Genomic DNA, 20133 nt, shown 5'->3' on the forward strand with positions numbered 1-20133 from the left:
CCTACCCAAACTGCTCTGTAAAAAATAATCAAGGTATGATCACCAAATCCTCTGACGGCATCCCAGGGAGTCACAAGTAGACAGGTATTATCGCTACGTTCAAACCAAACTCTGAGTTCATGGAGCCAATTATCTACACACCCTCCCCACCGATATACTTTCCTGTATCTCGTAATCGCATAGACAACATAGAATTAGCAGTGGCAAACAAAAAGGGGGAGGTGGTTGATTTTGCAGGAGCCGCGACCACTGCCGTCGTGGAGATTAACATATAATAAATAGCCATCATGGAACAAATCGAAAGTTACGAGTTGCAGTCCTTCCCTCCCAACCGTCGCACGTTTGCCAAGCTTAACGAAGCGAATCGAGAGATAGAATACGATGTGGACATCGGGGATGGATTCATTCACCCTCACAGAGCTGATTTGTACGTCAAGTTTGATGTAGTGAAGAGAGACAACGGCGAAGCATTTCTTGCCAACGCAAACCTAAGACTCGTAGATAATTTTGTGCCGTACCTATTCTCGCAGGTGGAAGTTAGAAAGCATGGCACCGTCATCGATAGGGTTGACTACCCCGGGATTACCTCGACTGCCGTGGGAACACTGAAACTCTCCAAGACCGATGCAGCATACTACCAGGCAGGGGGATTCGAAGCAGGTACAAAAATCAAAACTCAAAGTCACACAGTACTGTTTCCCATGCGTCTGCTGCCCGGTTTCTTCTCGGACTACAAGGAGATCATGTGGAAGGGTGGTTTGCGCGTCACTTTTCGCAGAGCTGCCAACGACAACGACGCACTGATGCGATACAGCACTTTGGGCCCGGACGGGACTACCTTGCTTCCCAACACACTACCCGACGCTGCCAAGTGTATTGTAAGGTCCATGGAGCTGCGCGTGCCAGTGGTAGAATACGAATCAAACTATGCTCTCAAGTACAAAGCCGACATCCTGAAGAATCCTCAAGTGTCCATTCAGTTTTATGGCTACCAGTGTGTGCAAAAACCTGCTTCCGGCAATCATTTCGAATTTGACGTAACCACGCAATTCAACAACATTCGGTACGACATGCCCGAGTTTGCAGCCGTACTCTTCCAGACAGGAAGAGGTAACAATCAGGAGAAAAATTCAAGCCAGTTCGACAACTGCAAGATTAAGAACATTTACCTCAAAAATGGCAGGAACGAAGTTTTCCCACGTGAGAACTACAACCTAAACATCGCAGAAGAGGACTACCTGAAACTGTACGAGGCGTACACAGCTTACAAACGAGTGACTTCCGGTAACGTGGACGTGTACTACAATCCAAACGAGTTCATAGCTCGCAGACCCATGTTCCTCATCAACACATCTAAAAGAAAGCAGGTGGTTGTTAACGATCGCACCAACATCAAGATTGTGTGCGAGTTCCACGATGCCTTGCCTGCCGACACTCTGTGTAGCGTCATCCTCATCGCGGAGAAAACTTTTGTGTATGATGCCAGGAACGAGCGAGTAACCGAACAGTTTTAAGAAAAAAAATATATACTAACCAAAAATCCTTTGTTAACCTGCAACGCTGTGTCCAGGATGTACTGCAAGAAGTAGAGGTTGATAATAAAACATCTTCTTACAATATATATACGCACTGCCTGTCAACACCTTGTTTTGTGGTGAATCTGAAAATATAATAAAATTAAATCATGCTTGAGCGCGCAATATTGATACGGCCTAGTGAGTTGGCAACATTAGTAGACCCAAATGGAGAATTCTGCGACCGAAAATAAGGCTCCGTGAGGCTCGCCTTAATAGTTTGCTCTTGTAAGGCATAAGCCTTATTTTCTCGCAGTGTTGCCAACATCTTACTCGAAAAAATCACCAAGGTTTCTCTCCACGTTCCACTACATAGGATATCCTCGGGCAAGGCATCGTGAAACTCGCAGACGATCTTGATGTTGGTTCGATCGTTGACCACAACCTTCTTTCTCTTAGATGTGTTGATGACGGTCATGGGTCTCCATGCTTTGAATTCGCTGGGCGTGTAGTACATGTCCACGCTTCCCTCGGTCACGCGTTTGTAAGCCGAGAACGCTTCGTAAAGTTTGAGGTAATCGTTTTTGGTCACGTCGAGGTTGTAATTCTCGTGCGGGAACACTTCGTTTCTACTGTTCTTCGGATAAACGTTCTTGATCTTGCAGTCGTCGAACTTCCTGGAATCTTTTTCCTGATTTTTGTCCCTCCCAGTCTGAAAAAGCACTACGATGAAATCTGGCATGTCGAACTGTATGTTGTTGAACTGCGTCGCATCAGTGCATCAGTGCATCGTTGTTGTTGGCAGCTCTTCAAAACGTGATTCTCAGTCCTCTCTTCCACATAATCTCCTTGTAGTCCGAGAAGAATCCCGGAAGCAAACGCATGGGAAAGAGCACCGTGTGACTTCTCGTCGATATTTTAGTTCCCGCTTCGAATCCCCCGGCCTGGTAGTACGCTGCGTCCGTTTTGGATAATTTCAAAGTTCCCACTGCCGTCGACGTGATGCCTGGATAATCTATTCTGTCGATGACGGTGTTGTGTTTCCTCACCTCCACCTGCGAGAACAGGTGAGGCACAAAGTTGTCCACAAGTATCAAGTTTGCTGCTGCGGGAAACGCGTCTCCACTTTCTTTCTTCACCACATCGAATTGAAGGTAGAGGTCCGCTCTGTGAGGATGAACAAACCCGTCGCCTACGTCCACATCATATTCGATCTCTCTGTTCGCTTCGTTCAAATTTCCAAACATAGGTTCTCTTCATATTTTTACTCATGTATAGACATACATGATGAATCAGCAAACATATTTTTTCCAAGTCTTGCCGTTTCCAAAATAACCTTATTTCCACTCACCATTTTCGATTTCTGAGCATAGGTTCTATTCATATTTTACTCACGTATAGGCGTACGTGATGAATCACCAAACAGATTTCTCCTAAGTCTTACCGTTTCCAAGATAACCCCACTTCCGGTCGCTATTTTCGATTTCCGAACATAGGTTCTATTCATATTTTTTCTCACGTATAGGTGTACATGAAAAATCCGCAAACAGAATTTTCCTAAGTCTTACCGTTTCCAAGATAATCCCACTTCCGGTCGCCATTTTCGATTTCCGAACATAGATTCTATTCATAATTTTACTCACGTATAGGTGTACGTGATGAATCCGCAAACAGATTTCTCCTAAGTCTTACCGTTTCCAAGATAACCCCACTTCCGGTCGCCATTTTGGATTTCCGAACATAGGTTCTATTCATACTTTTACTCACGTATAGGCGTACGTGATGAATCAGCAAACAGATTTCTCCTAAGTCTTACCGTTTCCAAGATAACCCCACTTCCGGTCGCCATTTTCGATTTCCGAACATAGGTTCTATTCATACTTTTTCTCACGTATAGGTGTACGTGATGAATCCGCAAACAGATTTCTTCTAAGTCTTACCGTTTCCAAGATAACGCCACTTCCGGTCGCCATTTTGGATTTCCGAACATAGGTTCTATTCATACTTTTTCTCACATATAGGCGTACGTGATGAATCCGCAAACAGATTTCTCCTAAGTCTTACCGTTTCCAAGATAACGCCACTTCCGGTCGTCATTTTGGATTTCCGAACATAGGTTCTATTCATACTTTTTCTCACATATAGGTGTACATGATGAAACTACAAACAGATTTCTCCTAAGTTTTACTGTTTCCAAGATAACCCCACTTCCGGTCGCCATTTTGGATTTCCGAGCATAGGTTCTATTCATACTTTTTCTCACATATAGGCGTACGTGATGAATCCGCAAACAGATTTTTTTTGCTAAGTCATGAATTGGAGGGTTCTATGACAAACTATATTAATTCTCGTAAGAGAACAGAACATGTCCTACGGGGCAAGTTAAGGGGGCATGTGCATGGCCAAAGTAGCAGCTGGCCTCTCCCCTTTCAACGTGAACTTGGGAGTGGCGCAAATTCCACGCCGGAACAGGCGTTCTGCCCGGCACGGAAGTTGATGTTTATCGCAGCGTTACAAATCCAGCCGGTTGTACGGAAGCTGATCTTCACGTGTATTTTTCACGAGACACGCTAAACGCCACGTGCATACGCAAGATCATGGCCTTGCGTAAAAAATCAAAAAATTAAAAAAAACAATAAGACTTTACCGCCAGGCAAACTGCTCGAAATGGACGCCAAACAGAACACAGCTAAATTGATGATGAATAGCATGTATGGTCAGATGTACGAATTGAAAAACATTCCAGAAGAGATTCGCCCGCACGTCAATCAATTCTACGTTCGAAGGCCATACGGGAAAACCTTTACTTTTTTGGTTGGGCACCACGCCAGGGGGCCAGGAATCCTAAAAAACAACAATTATTATTATTTTGTCTGTTTGCTTGCGTCACAATACACGCGCACGCGTGTGTGTGTGTGTGTGTGTGTGTGTGTGTGACACATCGTTCCCCCGAGAGAGGTTTACAAAGGTCACGATCTACAAACATTTTGGAGGATGAGAAGATGAGAAGATGAGAAGATGAGAAGATGAGAAGATGAGAGGATGAGAGGATGAGAGCTCATCTTTCACTCATCACTGCTTTTCTGCGCCCGTGAAACATCGTCAGCGCAATAATGAGGCGCGGAACAGGGAGAGAAAATGATACACGCGCGCGCGTGTGTATGTGTGTGCCACATCGTTCCCGAGAGAGAGGTTTACAAAGGTCACGATCTACAAACATTTGGTCCTTCAAAAATAAGAGAATAAGAAGATGAGAAGATGAGAGCTCATCTTTCACTCATCACTGCTTTTCTGCGCCCTGAAACATCGCCAGCGTAATAAATAAGGCACGAAACGTGGAGAGAAAATAAGTGTATGTGTGTGCCACATCGTTCCCGAGAGAGAGGTTTACAAAGGTCACGATCTACAAACATTTGGTCCTTCAAGGATGAGAGGATGAGAAGATGAGAGGATGAGAGGATGAGAAGATGAGAGCTCATCTTTCACTCATCACTGCTTTTCTGCGCCCTGAAACATCGTCAGCGCAATAAATAAGGCGCCGAACGTGGAGAGAAAGTGAGTGTATGTGTGTATGTGTGTCTGTATGTGTGTGGCACATCGTTCTCGAGAGAGGTTTACAAAGGTCACGATCTACAAACATTTTGGAGGATGAGAAGATGAGAAGATGAGAAGATGAGAAGATGAGAAGATGAGAGGATGAGAGGATGAGAGCTCATCTTTCACTCATCACTGCTTTTCTGCGCCCGTGAAACATCGTCAGCGCAATAATGAGGCGCGGAACAGGGAGAGAAAGTGAGTTTTTCAACTTTTTGTGGTCGTTTGGTCAAGAAATCAGAATTGGCCTCAAAGGCATATTTACTATCTACTTTCATTCGAGACAATTTGCCAGGAAATGAAAAACAAAGTATTTCTTTTCATAAGTGCGTTAATATATGCCAAAATAATAATGCGTTTTTCAGGCACTTCTCATCGTTTCCCAACCAAGGCCGTTCTCATTCTTATAGTACAGCTTCTGAACTATCAGATGGCGTTGCGATCTCAAAATGGGCGAAAAATCGACATTCATCGTTTTTCCCTCTGGCTCTTCAATTGTTTATGACGAAATAGTTTTATTTTTAAATGTGTACATTTTGCCGTCCCGTTTTTCGTCCAGGAATATATGAAAAATGTCCCGTTTTGTTGTTACAAAAATTTGTTCACCTTATTTTAGTCTATTTAAGTAATGAATGAATTGGTGAAAAATTAGATCGGAAGTTAACAACAGACAAATTTTATTATTTTGTTTGAGGCCTGTCCTAAATTTTGATTTATTACTCACTGTAATATCAATATATTTTTAAAGTACCAGTAACTGTAGAACAGTTACTTCTAAAAGTAAGTATTCAAACACTGTCAAAATGTCTAAATTCACATACTCCCTTATGTCGCTAATATTTGGTAAATTTCAGGAAAGGTGTGACGTCACATCCGCTCCAAGAACCACAATCATCTAGACACTGACTGCCCACTTCCGTGGTTAGCACAGCGCGCTACGAGGCCAAAGATCACGGGTTCGAATCCCGACCTGGGCATGGGTGTTCTCTGTGTGTATCCCTTCATCAATTTCATCATATCATCACTCATCCTCATCGTCGCGATTAGACAAAAATGCAGAAAAACGAAGAAATATAAAGCAAATCAATCAATAAATCGTGACACCCAGATCAGACACGAACCAGCAGTCACCACAAACAAGGTATTGTTGCTGAACGAACCACTCTAGTTTACTCAAATTTGTGTTTATTACTACGCACCATTAATAAATACACATTTTCATTGTTACATTTCAACACTTCCCAGCACACTGAACTATGGTGGAATAGGAACCTACATCAAGCGGGCTAACACCTTACGTAACCAACGTAGGCGATCCAGTAGATGAGGCTGAATAGGACGAAGAGCGCAGGGAAAGCTACCAAGGAGCAGAGGTCCATAGTCGCTGCTCTGTCCGACATTCTCACAGTCGCCAGGAACTTCCCGAGCCTTGAGTAGCAACCGTAAGAATTCTCCTTCGAGGCTTCATGAAAAGCCTGAAAAATATATGGAATATATTTATTTCCCTACACAGCATTTTAAAATATTGCTTTACGGTATACTATATATATGTGTGTGTGTCTGTGTGTGTATATATGTATATATATATATATATATATATATATACAGAGCGACCCAGACACTACCTTTTTCTCGAGAACGGAAGATCGTATCAAGTTGAAACAAAAACATGCACCATTAAGTTGGGCCCAATGAATCCGGAGAAAGTATTTGCAACAGCCCGAAAGCCACCCTTTGTGGTTTTTGTGGGGGGCACATGCCCCGTTCGTGCAATTTTTAAATGGGAAGGGTATGTTTGGAATGCAGATTCGGAAAGGCGGGGAAAAAATACGATTGTCATATGAAACATTTGTCTGTACCACATACCGTTTTCCGTGTAAAAAATTGTTTTGCAAAAAAAAGAGGAAGGTGAGCCAAAACGAGTATACCGAGCTCAACAATTAAGATAAGTGCAGCACCATAACAGTTTTGGAATGTGCAGGACACAAGCTTTCCAACGATATGCTACATGATGATTACGAGACTAAAAAAGAATGAAACAGCGTGACCTAAAAAAGGGGGTCTAAAGTTAGGGAAGTACTCGAAAATTTCAAATGACAAGGGGGATCGAGTAATAAATAAAGATCACAGAAAACGAAACGTGAAAAGGATGCGAACATGATTTTGTAATCCACTGACCGGTTTCAAAATGGCGACCAAAACAATTCCGACCCCTGAAGTTGGTGTTCCAAAGTGAGGAATTACGTAAGTAAATAACAAAACACAAACACTGGACAGAGTACATAAGATCCTGTACAAAGAATGCCAGCTGTTTATTCGTGACAAGGTTTCTAAATGGTTACTGGTTCGCTATCATTGTCAGACCATGCCACCCGTCACATGTAATGTCAGTGTACTGAACGTCCGGGTGAGATGTTTGCGGTTTCGTAGTAGTACATGCCTCTGTGAGTGTACAACATGCAGTGAGTAGAACTTCAGGTCCATTGTATACGAATAGGAATAAGCATAAGCCCACGTGTTGGGTAGGCTGCAGTACACAACACAGCATGCTGGCCCAGTCGACAAATTACAAAGTACGCCAATTGCCGGTGCGTCCAGTTCCATTTGACTGCACGTACGCTGTCCCCACTACCCTGTTCAACAAAGGCAATCGGGAAGTATCACGGGTCGAAGTGTGACGAGCTCTCCTGCATAGCAGTCGGTTCCAGTGTGCTTCCACTGATAACGCGAATACGTCCCTCCAATCTTGGTCTCATTCACCGTTGTCTGTTACAAGTGGTTGCATCGTCGAAGGCATTGTGTGGTACCTCAGGACATTCTACAGTGCATTCCTCGCGGGTAGTGTGCATTTCTGTACTTAATTTGCAGTGGAAAATTGTTAAATGTATACTAATAATGCCTTTCACGAACGAAGAAGCATTTGATATGCTCATGGTGTTGGGTGAGTGCCAACGAAATAGTTCTGCTGCTGCTCGTGTGTATACTGCAAGGTATTCCGATCTGGAACATCGTTCAAGACATGTTTTTCGCACCCTTGCCGATCGTGTACGCAGAAGGGGCAATGTTCAGCCTTCTACCAGTCACAAACATGAACGCATTGCTCGGCCCGTTCGAGATGAGAGGTCTGCTGGTGTACTTTCAGCCTTCCATCTCAATCCTCACGTGAGTATCAGGCAAGTTGCTCGTGATTCTGGTGTCAGCGCAAGTACAGTGAGAAATATTTTAAAGGATCACAGATTTCATCCGTACCACGTGTCCTTGCATCAAGAGCTACACGGAACTGATTTTCAAAGCAGGCTAGACTTTTGCATATGGTCTCAAGCTCAAGCTCAAGTGAATGCAAATGTTCGATTCTTTGACGAAATGTTGTGGTCTGACGAGGCTACATTTAAAAGTGATGGTTAGGTAAATCGGCACAACATCGGCCTCTCAAAACCCACGATGGATACAAGAGGTTGATCATCAACGTAGATGGTCTGTGAATGTGTGGTGTGGAATCATCGGCGGACGAATAATTGGACCTCATTTTTTTCAAGCGAGGCTTACGAGTGTTGTGTACCGCACATTTCTTCAAGAACAATTGCCCAGTCTTCTCGAAGACGTCCCCTTACACACCAGAACACACATGCGGCTACAACAATATGGCTGCCAGCGCCCAGCACATTTTGAGCTGACAGCAAGGAATCAGGCGAATGCAATGTTTCGTGGTCGCTGGGTAGGTAGAGGTGGGCCTATGTCCTGGCCTCCTAGGTCACCAGACAGACTTAATATGTTTAGATTATTACCTCTGGGGACGAATGAAAGAAATCGTTTAACAAAATCACCCTACAACGAGGAACGACATGATCGAGCGCAGATTAGTGAGGCAGAAGTTATTGCAGCACACAATGATTTCAGTGTCCGTGTGCGGAAATGCATTGAGACCGAGGGAAGACATTTCGAACATCTACTGTAAGTTGGTAAATGTGCATCACACTGTGTGCTTTACCTATTCTTCTCGTTTTTGTTGTACATTGCTTTTTGATTACTCTTTCGTTTTCCTTATCATGATTTCAGTTAGGTCTATTTCTCTTGTCAAACAGTCAAACAATGGTTTGGCAATCAATTGTGAGAAAAGGACCTTTTTCGTTGGCGAAGCAGCCGTTAAACACGCCAACGAATTCCTTATTGTGGGTGACAGTAAACAATTCGTTGCCAGTCCTACGCCTGGAGAAAATGTGAAGGACGATCAAAGTTGCAGCTCAAACAAAGCCTGCAGTAGTACGGTATTTCAAGAGCGAACCCATTACCATAATTGTTTGTACAATCTTATGTACTCGGTCCAGTGTTTGTGTTTTGCTATTTACTTAGGTAATTCCTCACTTTGGAACACCAACTTCAGGGGTCGGAATTGTTTTGGTCGCCATTTTGAAACCGGTCAGTGGATTACAAAATCATGTTCGCATCCTTCTCACGTTTCGTTTTCTGTGATCTTTATTTATTACTCGATCCCCCTTGTCATTTGAAATTTTCGAGTACTTCCCTAACTTTAGACCCCCTTTTTTGGGTCACGCGGTTTCATCTTTTTTTAGTCTCGCAATCATCATGTAGCATATCGTTAGAAAGCTTGTGTCTTGCACTTTCCGAAACTGTTATGGTGCTGCACTTATCTTAATTGTTGATCTCTGTATACTCGATTTGGCTCATCTTCCTCTTTTTGCAAAACCATTTTCTACACAGAAAACAGTAGGTGGTATAGACAAATGTTTCCCCGCCTTTCCGAATCTGCATTCCAAACATACCCTTCCCAATTGAAAATTGCACGAACGGGGTATGTGCCCCCCACTAAAACCACAAAGGGTGGCTTTCGGGCTGTTGCAAATACTTTCTCCGGATTCTTTGGGCCCAACTTAATAGTGCATTTTTTTGTTTCAACTTGATACGATCTCCCGTTCACGAGAAAAAGGTAGTGTCTGGGTCGCTCTGAAACACCCTGTATATAGAGCGGAGCAAAATTTGGAACAAGAAAGAAAGTTACACGAGAACTTGAAATATCTAATAACCCTGTATGAAGCTGACCGTGAACGTTCAAGCGACATGACAAGACACCGGTAAACTCGCAAGAACAGCTCAGGGAGAGGATTTAAACAGCTGGTCAACACATCAAGGACACCATCACATCACGAGTTAAGAGACCAAATGTCCGTAAAAACCTACGTGCCTGCATTCGTAACGGAGGTGCCCACTTTGAGCAAGACGTGTAATGTTCTTTAATTGTATTGTTCATTGATTCCATTCACATGAAGATGAATGAAGTATTATTTCTTGTACACAAATGTGAATGTTAGCAACATTTGTACCTTGTTGGATAGCAGATGACACGTGGAAGTAATTTAAGTAATTTGTACGCTTCGTGTCATACCATTTTTGCTATTAATACGTTCCAAGTAAACTAAAAGTGCATTTTTTTATCATCACTTGTAAGTTTAGACCCACGCGATACTTACATGTGATCGTTATTTGGGGAAAACTTTTTTTCCAACGAACCACTTATTTGTTAGCTATCAGAAAACGCTGAAATAAGTTCCATACAATGAGCAGTTTTTTTTTCTCAATTCATCTTTTTATGTGGAAAATTGTAATTTTTTTTTAAAAAAACAATAGAAATTCGATTATCTTGAAAACTACTAATTTTCGGACGGGGTATCATATGGTCAAATTTATTGCAAATTGTCTCTACTTTAACCCATTTCAGGGAATACATCTAATTACCAGTCACCCTGTGTATATATAATATTTATAATAAAAATAATATTTACTATTATATTCATGTATGTAAGTTTGGATTTGTTCATTATATAGACTGGACGTTTACTGCCTAAATGTACTTCATGATTACGAGGTTATCTCCATATGATTCTTGTAAGGAAGGGGTCCCGTGTTCGATACCCAGTGGAGGCACATATCGGTTCGGATCCCACTTTAAACTGTAAGTCCAGTCCCGATTAGCCTTACTGTACATAAAGTGGACTTAAAACACCAAATGAACCAATCAATCCATATGATACGCTTTAATAAAGGCATTATCTTATTCTCATTTTATTCCTGGGAACTGCCGCAAGTTTCGTTGTTTCTATTGTTTCTAGTGGCCTATTTCAGTATTGGAAGACATTTGAAGGGTTTGGTGCAGAAATGGTGTAAGCCAAAAGTTGTGTGTTTTTTTAGAGAATTTGACTGAATGTTACAGGTACATTATAAATCAACTATGAATGTTATAAAAACTATTTAATGTACTGAGGGTGGTATTTTATCATATAAATCTTTTCACTTTACATGAATATGAAAATCCGTAATTAAATACCAAAATTGTGTGTTACACAATTTTTGCACCATACAAAAGCTGGAACATAATTGGTGTATTGCACATTTTTACAGTGTAACAGCTGCATATAGCTCTAAGTAAAGAAGTATTCATGTAGTGCAACAATTAAGTAACCCACAATATTTTAGTATTTTTTTTTAAAAAAATACAAAAAGTACACCTACTTAAACTAATAATGAACATGTGATTGTTATATTCCAATTCTTAACAATCTGGTACAAATTGGAATACATAATAAACATTTACGACAACACTGACACTGCTACATTAATTTTACTTTTAAAAATAACAATAAAAAAGTAAAAGTTTGTAAAGGTTTTCACCAACACGCAAACAATCATTCATTTTCGCCTTCACTGAAAGATATGTATGTGTCGGACTCATCACTTCCTGCCGCAGTGTTATTAATATCTTCGTAAAATTGATGGTACACGGGTGGAATATATTTCAGCATCTTACTTATGTGGATTTTTCACTTCAGATAACGTTAAAAGTGGCACACGACCTGGGTGTTCAATTTGACGTCATTTCCTGGTTCTTTTGCAATTACAGAGTTATATTTCATGTCTTGATTTACTGTCTCAGAGAAACCTAACCTAACATTTCCAACAACTTTCCCGTCTTTCCAGTTATTATTATTTCATGGGATTAGTCCGACACTATTTTGGATGCTACCGTTGAGTTCAGGCACATCTAAAACATAAGGTTTGATCCAAAACATGATGAAATAGCTGAAAGGTTTATTTTTAGACTTTTTGCGGCCATATTGGCAGCCCTATCTAATTTATTTTTTATAAAGTGGGTGTCTTTAATTTCTTTTTATCAAAATACAGTTATAAACTGCAAATTAGGTGAAAATATGATGTGATGAATGATAAATAACTGCAATAAACTAACAGGTTTCAGGTTTTGAATCTTCGTCATGACCGCCATTTTGAAGACGCCATTACAGATAAACGAAGGTTAAAAAACTTGGAGTCTGGGGCGTTTAACGTTCGGGAAGTAATGTAGTATCCGCCCCCAACAGGGCACGTTCTCCGTCTGAAGTGAAATATTCTTCCATTATTCCTTGCTTTCCAACGGCACTATATAGATCGCAATTTCCATAAAGAAAATAATACTGGACACTTACAGTAACAATAAACCTCAAGTACATAATACAATACTGGAACATGTTTGGTATTGCCATAACGATATTGATATAAAGGCAGGCGCGGTTGGCTGTATAGCGCAAATGTGCAGTGAACCCCCAGTAATATACAAAATAAACAATAACTGACATGTTCATAAGCGTAGAGTGGCAAATTCTCTTAGTGAGAAGGAGAAACCGCGGGCCAGAGCCACTCAGCTCCCCGTTTCGTGCAAAGCCTCCGCTGAACCTTCGCAAGGCAACCCCTACCATGCTAAAAGCATAGGACGGCTAGCAGAAGCTCGACGCGTACATATGGCGAAAATACATGCAGTCTGATACTCCAGGAAGGTCGTCGCGTCAAAACGGACATGCGCAGTTCGAAGGATCACCAAAGAGCTGGAGTGAACCACACTCTTCTCTCTTCCAGTGTTGCACTATGTGTTTCAATTTGAATTCATTTGGCATTCTCTTTGTAGTCTTTATATTTTACAAGACATATCAGATTAATGAAGAAGGTGTAATATATATGCAGAGGTGACCCCAAACGAAAGCTAGATGTAAAGATGATGGGAGAAATAAGATAAATATGATAGAAAACAACTTGCCTACACACTCAGAGTTTTCTTCTTTAAGATGGAAACACTGCAGGTGGAAGGAGCCGAAAAGTCAAAAATAGCGCGACGACGAGGGGTCGCTTATCGGACAAGACTTAAACAACCTTTTGGTCTTCTTACGTCAGACTAAATGCTTTCGTTGACATGTTAGGCTTTTTAGGTTTAGTTGTCTTAGAATATATGCACTGCAATTTTCGGGGCTTTACCGTGCTTGACCAAAAGTGTAGTATTTACTATTTATTCAAGCCTAACCTAACAATGAAGGCATTTCGCACTTACGTCAGAAGACGACCAAAAAGTTGTTTGGGTTTCGTGCGATCAGTTATACTCTAGCGCGAGAGGGTGTTCGAGAGGACGCGCGCGATTGACTTTGTTACGTGTCATTGTCTCCATACTTGTTAGTTTGTTTTGAAGTGCGTGGGTGGTGATTGAAATATATTTGGCGTGGTGATACGTTGAGTGGAGTGAGGTGGATTGTGTATTGGAAGGAGTGTAGTTGTTGCTGTGTGAGAAATTAACATATTGCATAGAATAGAATCGAATCGTTTTGATTTAGCCGATTACTGATACATACTCATTTTAGCAGGCAGAGATTTGTATTTTTAACCGTAGGTTCAGGATCCAGTTTCAATAATATAGTCTATTTGACAGTGGTGGGACCAGAAAAGAGTTGACAAGAGTGGAAGAGGCAAAATTGAGGCGAGAATATTTTCTGAATTCTGATATACCCCTTAATACAATACGCGTACCATACGAAAATCTTAACTTAAAATGATCGCCCCCTACACACACTCTCCTTGGTACTGTTACTGTTATCTGAACATAAAGCAAATTAACTTTGTCAGTAATCTACCGGCCAAAATTTGATAATTTTTCCAGTACTATCTCTAGGAACCAAAGCGTGTAGTGTCTCAAAAGGTTTAGATAAGTCCACTTTGCATAATTTTGGTGAATCCCCAGGAAAATTATGCACGAGCCGCGCCTGTATAAAGGTAAACATACATGCTGAACTATATGATCTTCTGTCGCAAATACTATGAAGTGACATAATGACAAACTGTCAGAGCATCATATTTTGACCCTGAGATACAAATAGTCAAATCTAAGAAACTATTGCAAGCAAGATTGTCTTGTTTTCAATGCGGCAAGGATTCAAATAACGTGACATAATCCGCTACTCTGACTACAGGCAAGGTATTGTGACAAAGGGACATCAAATCATCATATTTGTCCTTTGGAACCTTAGGAGGTTCAGAGTACAATTTACATGGTAGTTGCCAATTTGGTTTACCTTGCAGTCGTTATTTCAGACTTAAGGATCTGAATGACTCCACCAGAGTCTTTTGCACCATCGCCTCTCACATTGCAGTCCAGTTAACAGAATCTCCCTGATCATCTTTTCTGATGGATAGTATGCGAATATCACATGCCATGGTCTTGCAATAGAGGAAGTCAGAAGTCTGGAGAGTGTGTACGATATATGGTTTCTTTTCCTCGCAAGGCGGAAGACTGGGATAAGTTGGGAAGGCACGTAGAGATCACCAGCATTATAGCTGTGCTAATGGCACTATGTGCAGAATCTTCCTCGTTCCGCCCGTGGTAAGGTTTAAAAAAAAGAACATTGATCTTCTCAATGTTTTCCAAGCTCGATACTGTGTGCAAAAACATGGTTACTACAATGGAATTCTTATTTTGTTCAGAGCATCCATCCGCAAATAAAGATACTTCTTTCATATTACGTGCGGCATTGAGATATTCGAGCTACATTCTCAAGCAAGTGGTGATTTCACATGATCCTCTTTTTCCCTGTCCTTCATGCCACGTAAAACAGTGACACATCCTAGTTTTGAGGTCGTTTAAAGTGGGATCCGAACCATTATGTACCTCCACCGGGAGTTGTTGTTCGAGTAACTCCAGATACGCAATTCAGTTTTGCGACAAATGCTTACTTTTTGAGATGCGTCGTCACTCATGGAGACCGTATCGTCTCATCCGTTGAGTTTTGCGATACGCCACTACGGTATTTTGTAGATGGTACCAAGAGGAAAGCCCCGGTGGACTTATGTCAATTTACCATTTTTTTTAAGATACCCCCTTTTGTCTCGGTAGGGACGATATAATTGTTAGAGCGTGGTGTTCTAACACTCCTAAAAAAAATGTTCCAGCTCGTGAATGTGTGAGATTTCTACCTCCACATTCACATGGCACGGTGATATGGGCACGGGGAACTTTACCTTACTCTAAAGTTACCTTGGACTTAAATCGAAGGAATTTCCTATGAGCAACCTCTTTCTCTTCAGACGTTTGCACCATCTTATTCTCGAAGCGGGGTGAAGAACCCTCGTGGTTCACAGCGGCCGTCGAATCCTTCTCTTTGGAGGGGACCAGGACGTTTTTCTTCGTCCTGTCGGGTGCCTGGTCTCCTTTCATTCCGGCGGGGGTCCTGCTCTCGTTCCAAGACTGTTCGAAGCGGGTGAGGAGCAAGATGGCGCCGTACTCCATCAGTGCCAGGAAGATGAACACGATGCAGATCAGAATCCACATCTCCATGGGCTGCATCTTCATAGAGCTGGGAGAGGTCAGTCTGCAATACAAAATGTCTTGAGTTACACAGTCCTACAATTAAATAATGAGACTAATTTTATGTTGGCCCACGTGTGGATTTTATCCGTGAAGCAAAGTGTTCATGGTATAGTGTGGTCCAACCTTCAAATACGCATTGAATTTTACAGATTTGAAGAAAGACAGTGTTATTTATGGGCTAAAGAACAATAAGTGTTCAGTGTGGAAAAAAGAAACATTTCCAACATATTCTTCTGTCTGAGTTTAACATAGGGGAAAAGGCAGCGCAGGCGGCTCGAAAAATTTGCCCCTTGTACAGGGAGAATGCCAACAGGGAAAGCAGGGAAAGAAAATGGTTTTTAAAAAAGTGCATTTTTTACTTAAGCGTTTCTCCACGTTCAGGAGGACCATCGGACTTTAATGAAGACAGTTTGAATGCTTTTATCCACGAGGATACACGACTCGAGAATTAGCAAATGTGATGAACAGTGACCATTCAACCATCCTGCAACATTTGCATTCCATGGGTAAGGTTCAGGATACCGCACGCTTTAAATGAAAACAACCAAATCAGCGAGTAGGCCAGGACATCAAGTGCTGCGACACGATAATGCACACCCACACTCGGCTAACCAGGGGCGATTCCTCTATGTAGGAAGTGAGAAACTTTCTACAGTTCATTCTATACTTATTTCCAGTTCTCTACTTTTTTAGGAGATTAATGCATGTTGTAAAAATATGAGCATAATGTACGTACAATTATCTAGGTTAGCTACTGTCAAGAGTTGCCTGCTCTCGGTCGCTCCAGCCGCTGCCCAAAGACGATGGACATATAGGTTTCCCTGCCGCTCGCTGAGGAACATCGGCGGTCATCCTATAGACAGATGGATGGGGGTGGAAGAGGCAGTGCAAGGGAGGGGGAGAAGGTTGCGAAGATCAGCGAGGGATGAGGAACCAGCAAGTTTTTCCTCAATCAGCGTTGCCAACCCCAGCTAAATGGTACTAAACCTAACACAGTCTGATGTTCGTTGGCGCCTAGCATCCTGGATTTGAGATAATGGTAGAAATCTATCATAATCCGCAAGCGCGAGTCCATGGGAGAAGGAAATCGAATTGAAAGGAAGATGTTTTCAGGAAATAAAAATAATATTATGTCCAAAGTCGAAAGTTCAAAAGTCGAGTAGTTACAGTTATCCGAAAAAAAAAACTAATAATAAATTCTAGCACAATTTAGAAGCATTTAGCATTATTTCAGAGTTTAAGCAGCACTTTTTATTATCCTCAAACCACAGGATAGCAAGAAGGGGGACAGAAACAAAATTATTGCAAAATCTGAAATATCGTTAATGTTATTTTCGTGTTTTTTTATATAGGTTCGCATTTAAATATTTTATAGTTCAAGGAGGCAGGGGCTCCTTGCTCTACCTTGTGCATGGACCTGCAGCAAACATTCTAAATGCAATGGATAGTACAAGAAATACTGTGACTGTAATTGAACGCGTTTTTCAAACCTTCCTCGGTTTACCATAACTTATTCCTACACTCCAAAAAAGCCACGAGTCGTCACTGAAGCTAACATGACAAAGCTGTTATCCAGGAGCTTGGTTGAATAGTTATTCCACATCCTCCTTACTCCCTCCAATCTTACGCCCTCGGATTGCTACCTTTACAGCTCTCAATCCATCAATCTTCAAGGAAGCTCCTATGGTGACGAAAGTGCTCTTCAAACTTGGCTTGACGACGCTTTTAACCCCGAATGAGCTGATTTCACCAGGCGTTGAATTGAAAACTGCCCCAGCGTTGGTAGACAGTCATAGACAATGAAGGAAAATATATTTCTGATTAATTTATGTATTTTGTTCATCTCAAATTAGTGAAAGAAACGCTACGAAGTTTTGCATCAAATCAATACCTTACGAACTTGCGATGTACATGCTGGGAATAATGCTGCCATGTGGTGAGGGAGGTGTAAAGGTGTCATTAAGTAATCGCTATGGAGCAGCGAGTGAACATCAAGCTTCATGAAAGACATTCGGAAAACTGCTTGCAGGAATATACATTTATTTTACTCCATCGTTGTGGAGGAGGAAACAGAGCTTTGTTTTCTCTATGGTTCCTTCTACGAAACAACAAATCGCAGAATGTAAGTCTCTAAATTAACCAAAAGGCAATACAATGCAGCTCTAAACATCAAAGGTGAAGGCAATGTTGTTCTTTCTATGGCAGCAAATGTATTTGTTCCAGAGGGTGAAACTGTAATTGTTAATTACAAGAGCTAGGATTTGTATGTAATTACATACTCTGTTCCTTTCTAGATACATGTCTTCAACACGAAAATGTCAACGAATTATGTAATTGACATCATTTGGAATAAGTTTTATGTTACATATTTTTACATATTTGCCAGGATATTACATATTTCACATATTTGCTAATTTACTTTACATAAAACAACATAGTTCTGTAATTTATTCCTATCTTGATCCTTTTTCCTATATTTTCGATCTCTGAAACATGATGAAGAAAATGTGTAGCTCATGTGATGTCATATTTTCTAATCAATGAGATGCCTAGTGCTTACGGTCACCTAAAATTGACTGCAAAGTCGAAAGAGGCTGAAGACCAAAACAAAAATACTGGAACTGTTATTTATCGAAAGATGCTGGAGATTCTCCCCCCCTCCCCTTTCTGGTTACATATTTTCGTTTCGCTTTTAGGTTTAGGCAAAGCACCTAGAAACTTGGCATCGGTGGGCAAGAAAGCTGCTTTCCTGTACGTAGGGAGTTCCATGTTCCCTTGTACAAAAAGTACAAAAGTAGCTGTATGTATTTTCATTCGATTGTTCTTTCTGTAGACGCTTTTTTTTTACAATTTGTGTCGAAAGTTACGAAGAGCTATCATACATATTTATATATTCTACAATAATTTGCGATGTGAAAGGTAATTAATAGTTGACAAAATTGGTTTCTTACATATGTGCACGTTGCTGTGCTTTTTGAGTTTATAAATTTGATACAAATTTTAATTTGAACAACTTATGTCTATACAATTATGTTGAATATTTTCAAATAAAATAAATATCTAGCAGAATTCTTGAAATTGCTTGGATACTCTATTATTATTAATATTACATATCCTTTTGTTTTGATAATACATATTTAGGTACATATTTTATCAATTATTGTTACATATTTATGTACATATTTTGTACTTTGATATTACATAAAAATCCGGGCTCTAGTAATTACTATTGTAGTGTTCTGAATGAGTATGAAATGAACTGACCATGTCCGACCTTAGCATCCTGAACAGGACAGATCGTTTTTGCTCAACGGTAATGCATGGTGCCAGCGAACAGGAGTCGTCCAGGTATTTCTATCCCATAAAAAGTGAGTGTTGAATACTCCTCTCTACTTTCCCCATTTAACCTCCCTGAGATTATTCCCTGTTCCCAAAAAGTGAAGCTGCTGCTGAAATTACGCCCTTTTCATATATACAGGAATATCCTAACGCCCAATCTTCAAGTCATACCACATAAGGATTTGCACTTGTCGTTTCGGTCGTTGCCAATTCCTGCATTGGTGCAGGAAGGGTGTGCTTTGAATAGTATTTTTTTTCTCCTTCGGTTGATAATGACAGCGTCATTACTTAGTATAAATTCGTTATGCAAGAAGAAGGAATTGCGAACCATGGACGGTGCATGAAGCCGAGAAGGTGGTGCCACAAGAGAAGATTGAACATCAAATGGATAGACAGACTATCAAACGACACGTGCACGTAGAATGTGAAAATTGATCGTCCAGATAAGGTGCAGTAAGGAACACTGTAGAAATATGCTAGAAACATACAATAACACTAACTTCGTGTTATTGTATGGAAATAAATATTTAATGGAGACTGACTTCTCTTACGTCACACTACTCCCACACTATTATAAATAATATATTTAAAACCATGGTACAGTAGGTATGTAACTTCTCAAATACACTGCTCGCCATTAAAATTGCAACACCCAGAAGGAAAAGAGATAGAAACACGAAACTTGGCAAATATGTAGTTCATAATAAGATAAGAAAATGATTACAGTTAGAGCTCGGTGGTGTGACATGTGACACGTAGAACATGGTTGCATAACCCCAAGGAGCTAGTAGCGTGTACAGCCTCCACGGGCGGCAATAACTGCTGCTACACGGCGAGGCATGGACAGAATGAGTCTATCGATGTCTGCTTGCGGTATGGCGTCCCAAGCGGCTTCCACACGGTGCCAGAGGTCTTCAACATTACGTGCCGGAAACCTGACTTGGGCCAGCCGGCGACCCACCATGGACCAGACATGTTCAATTGGCGACATATCCG

General features: G+C 41.1%; 1 protein-coding gene across 2 annotated transcripts in view; it reads right to left on the minus strand.

Moving 5' to 3' along the window:
* LOC145992633 (gamma-aminobutyric acid receptor subunit beta-4-like) overlaps positions 1–20133 on the minus strand; it is a 103925-nt gene that overhangs the window by 24086 nt on the left and 59706 nt on the right. The window contains exons 8-9 of one of the 2 annotated variants that reach the window (XM_083129002.1): positions 15466–15799; positions 6303–6583 (exon numbers count right to left, since the gene is read on the minus strand). In XM_083129002.1, the coding sequence (XP_082985128.1) occupies positions 6395–6583; positions 15466–15799 (523 nt within the window). In that variant the 3' untranslated portion in view covers positions 6303–6394. Of the gene's footprint in view, positions 1–6302; positions 6584–15465; positions 15800–20133 lie in introns of those variants that run through there. The other variant, XM_083129003.1, reaches the window with a different exon arrangement.

Source organism: Lepisma saccharinum, chromosome 9, assembly GCF_977018435.1.
Source record: "Lepisma saccharinum chromosome 9, izLepSacc3.1, whole genome shotgun sequence".
Classification (NCBI taxonomy): Eukaryota; Metazoa; Arthropoda; class Insecta; order Zygentoma; family Lepismatidae; genus Lepisma; species Lepisma saccharinum.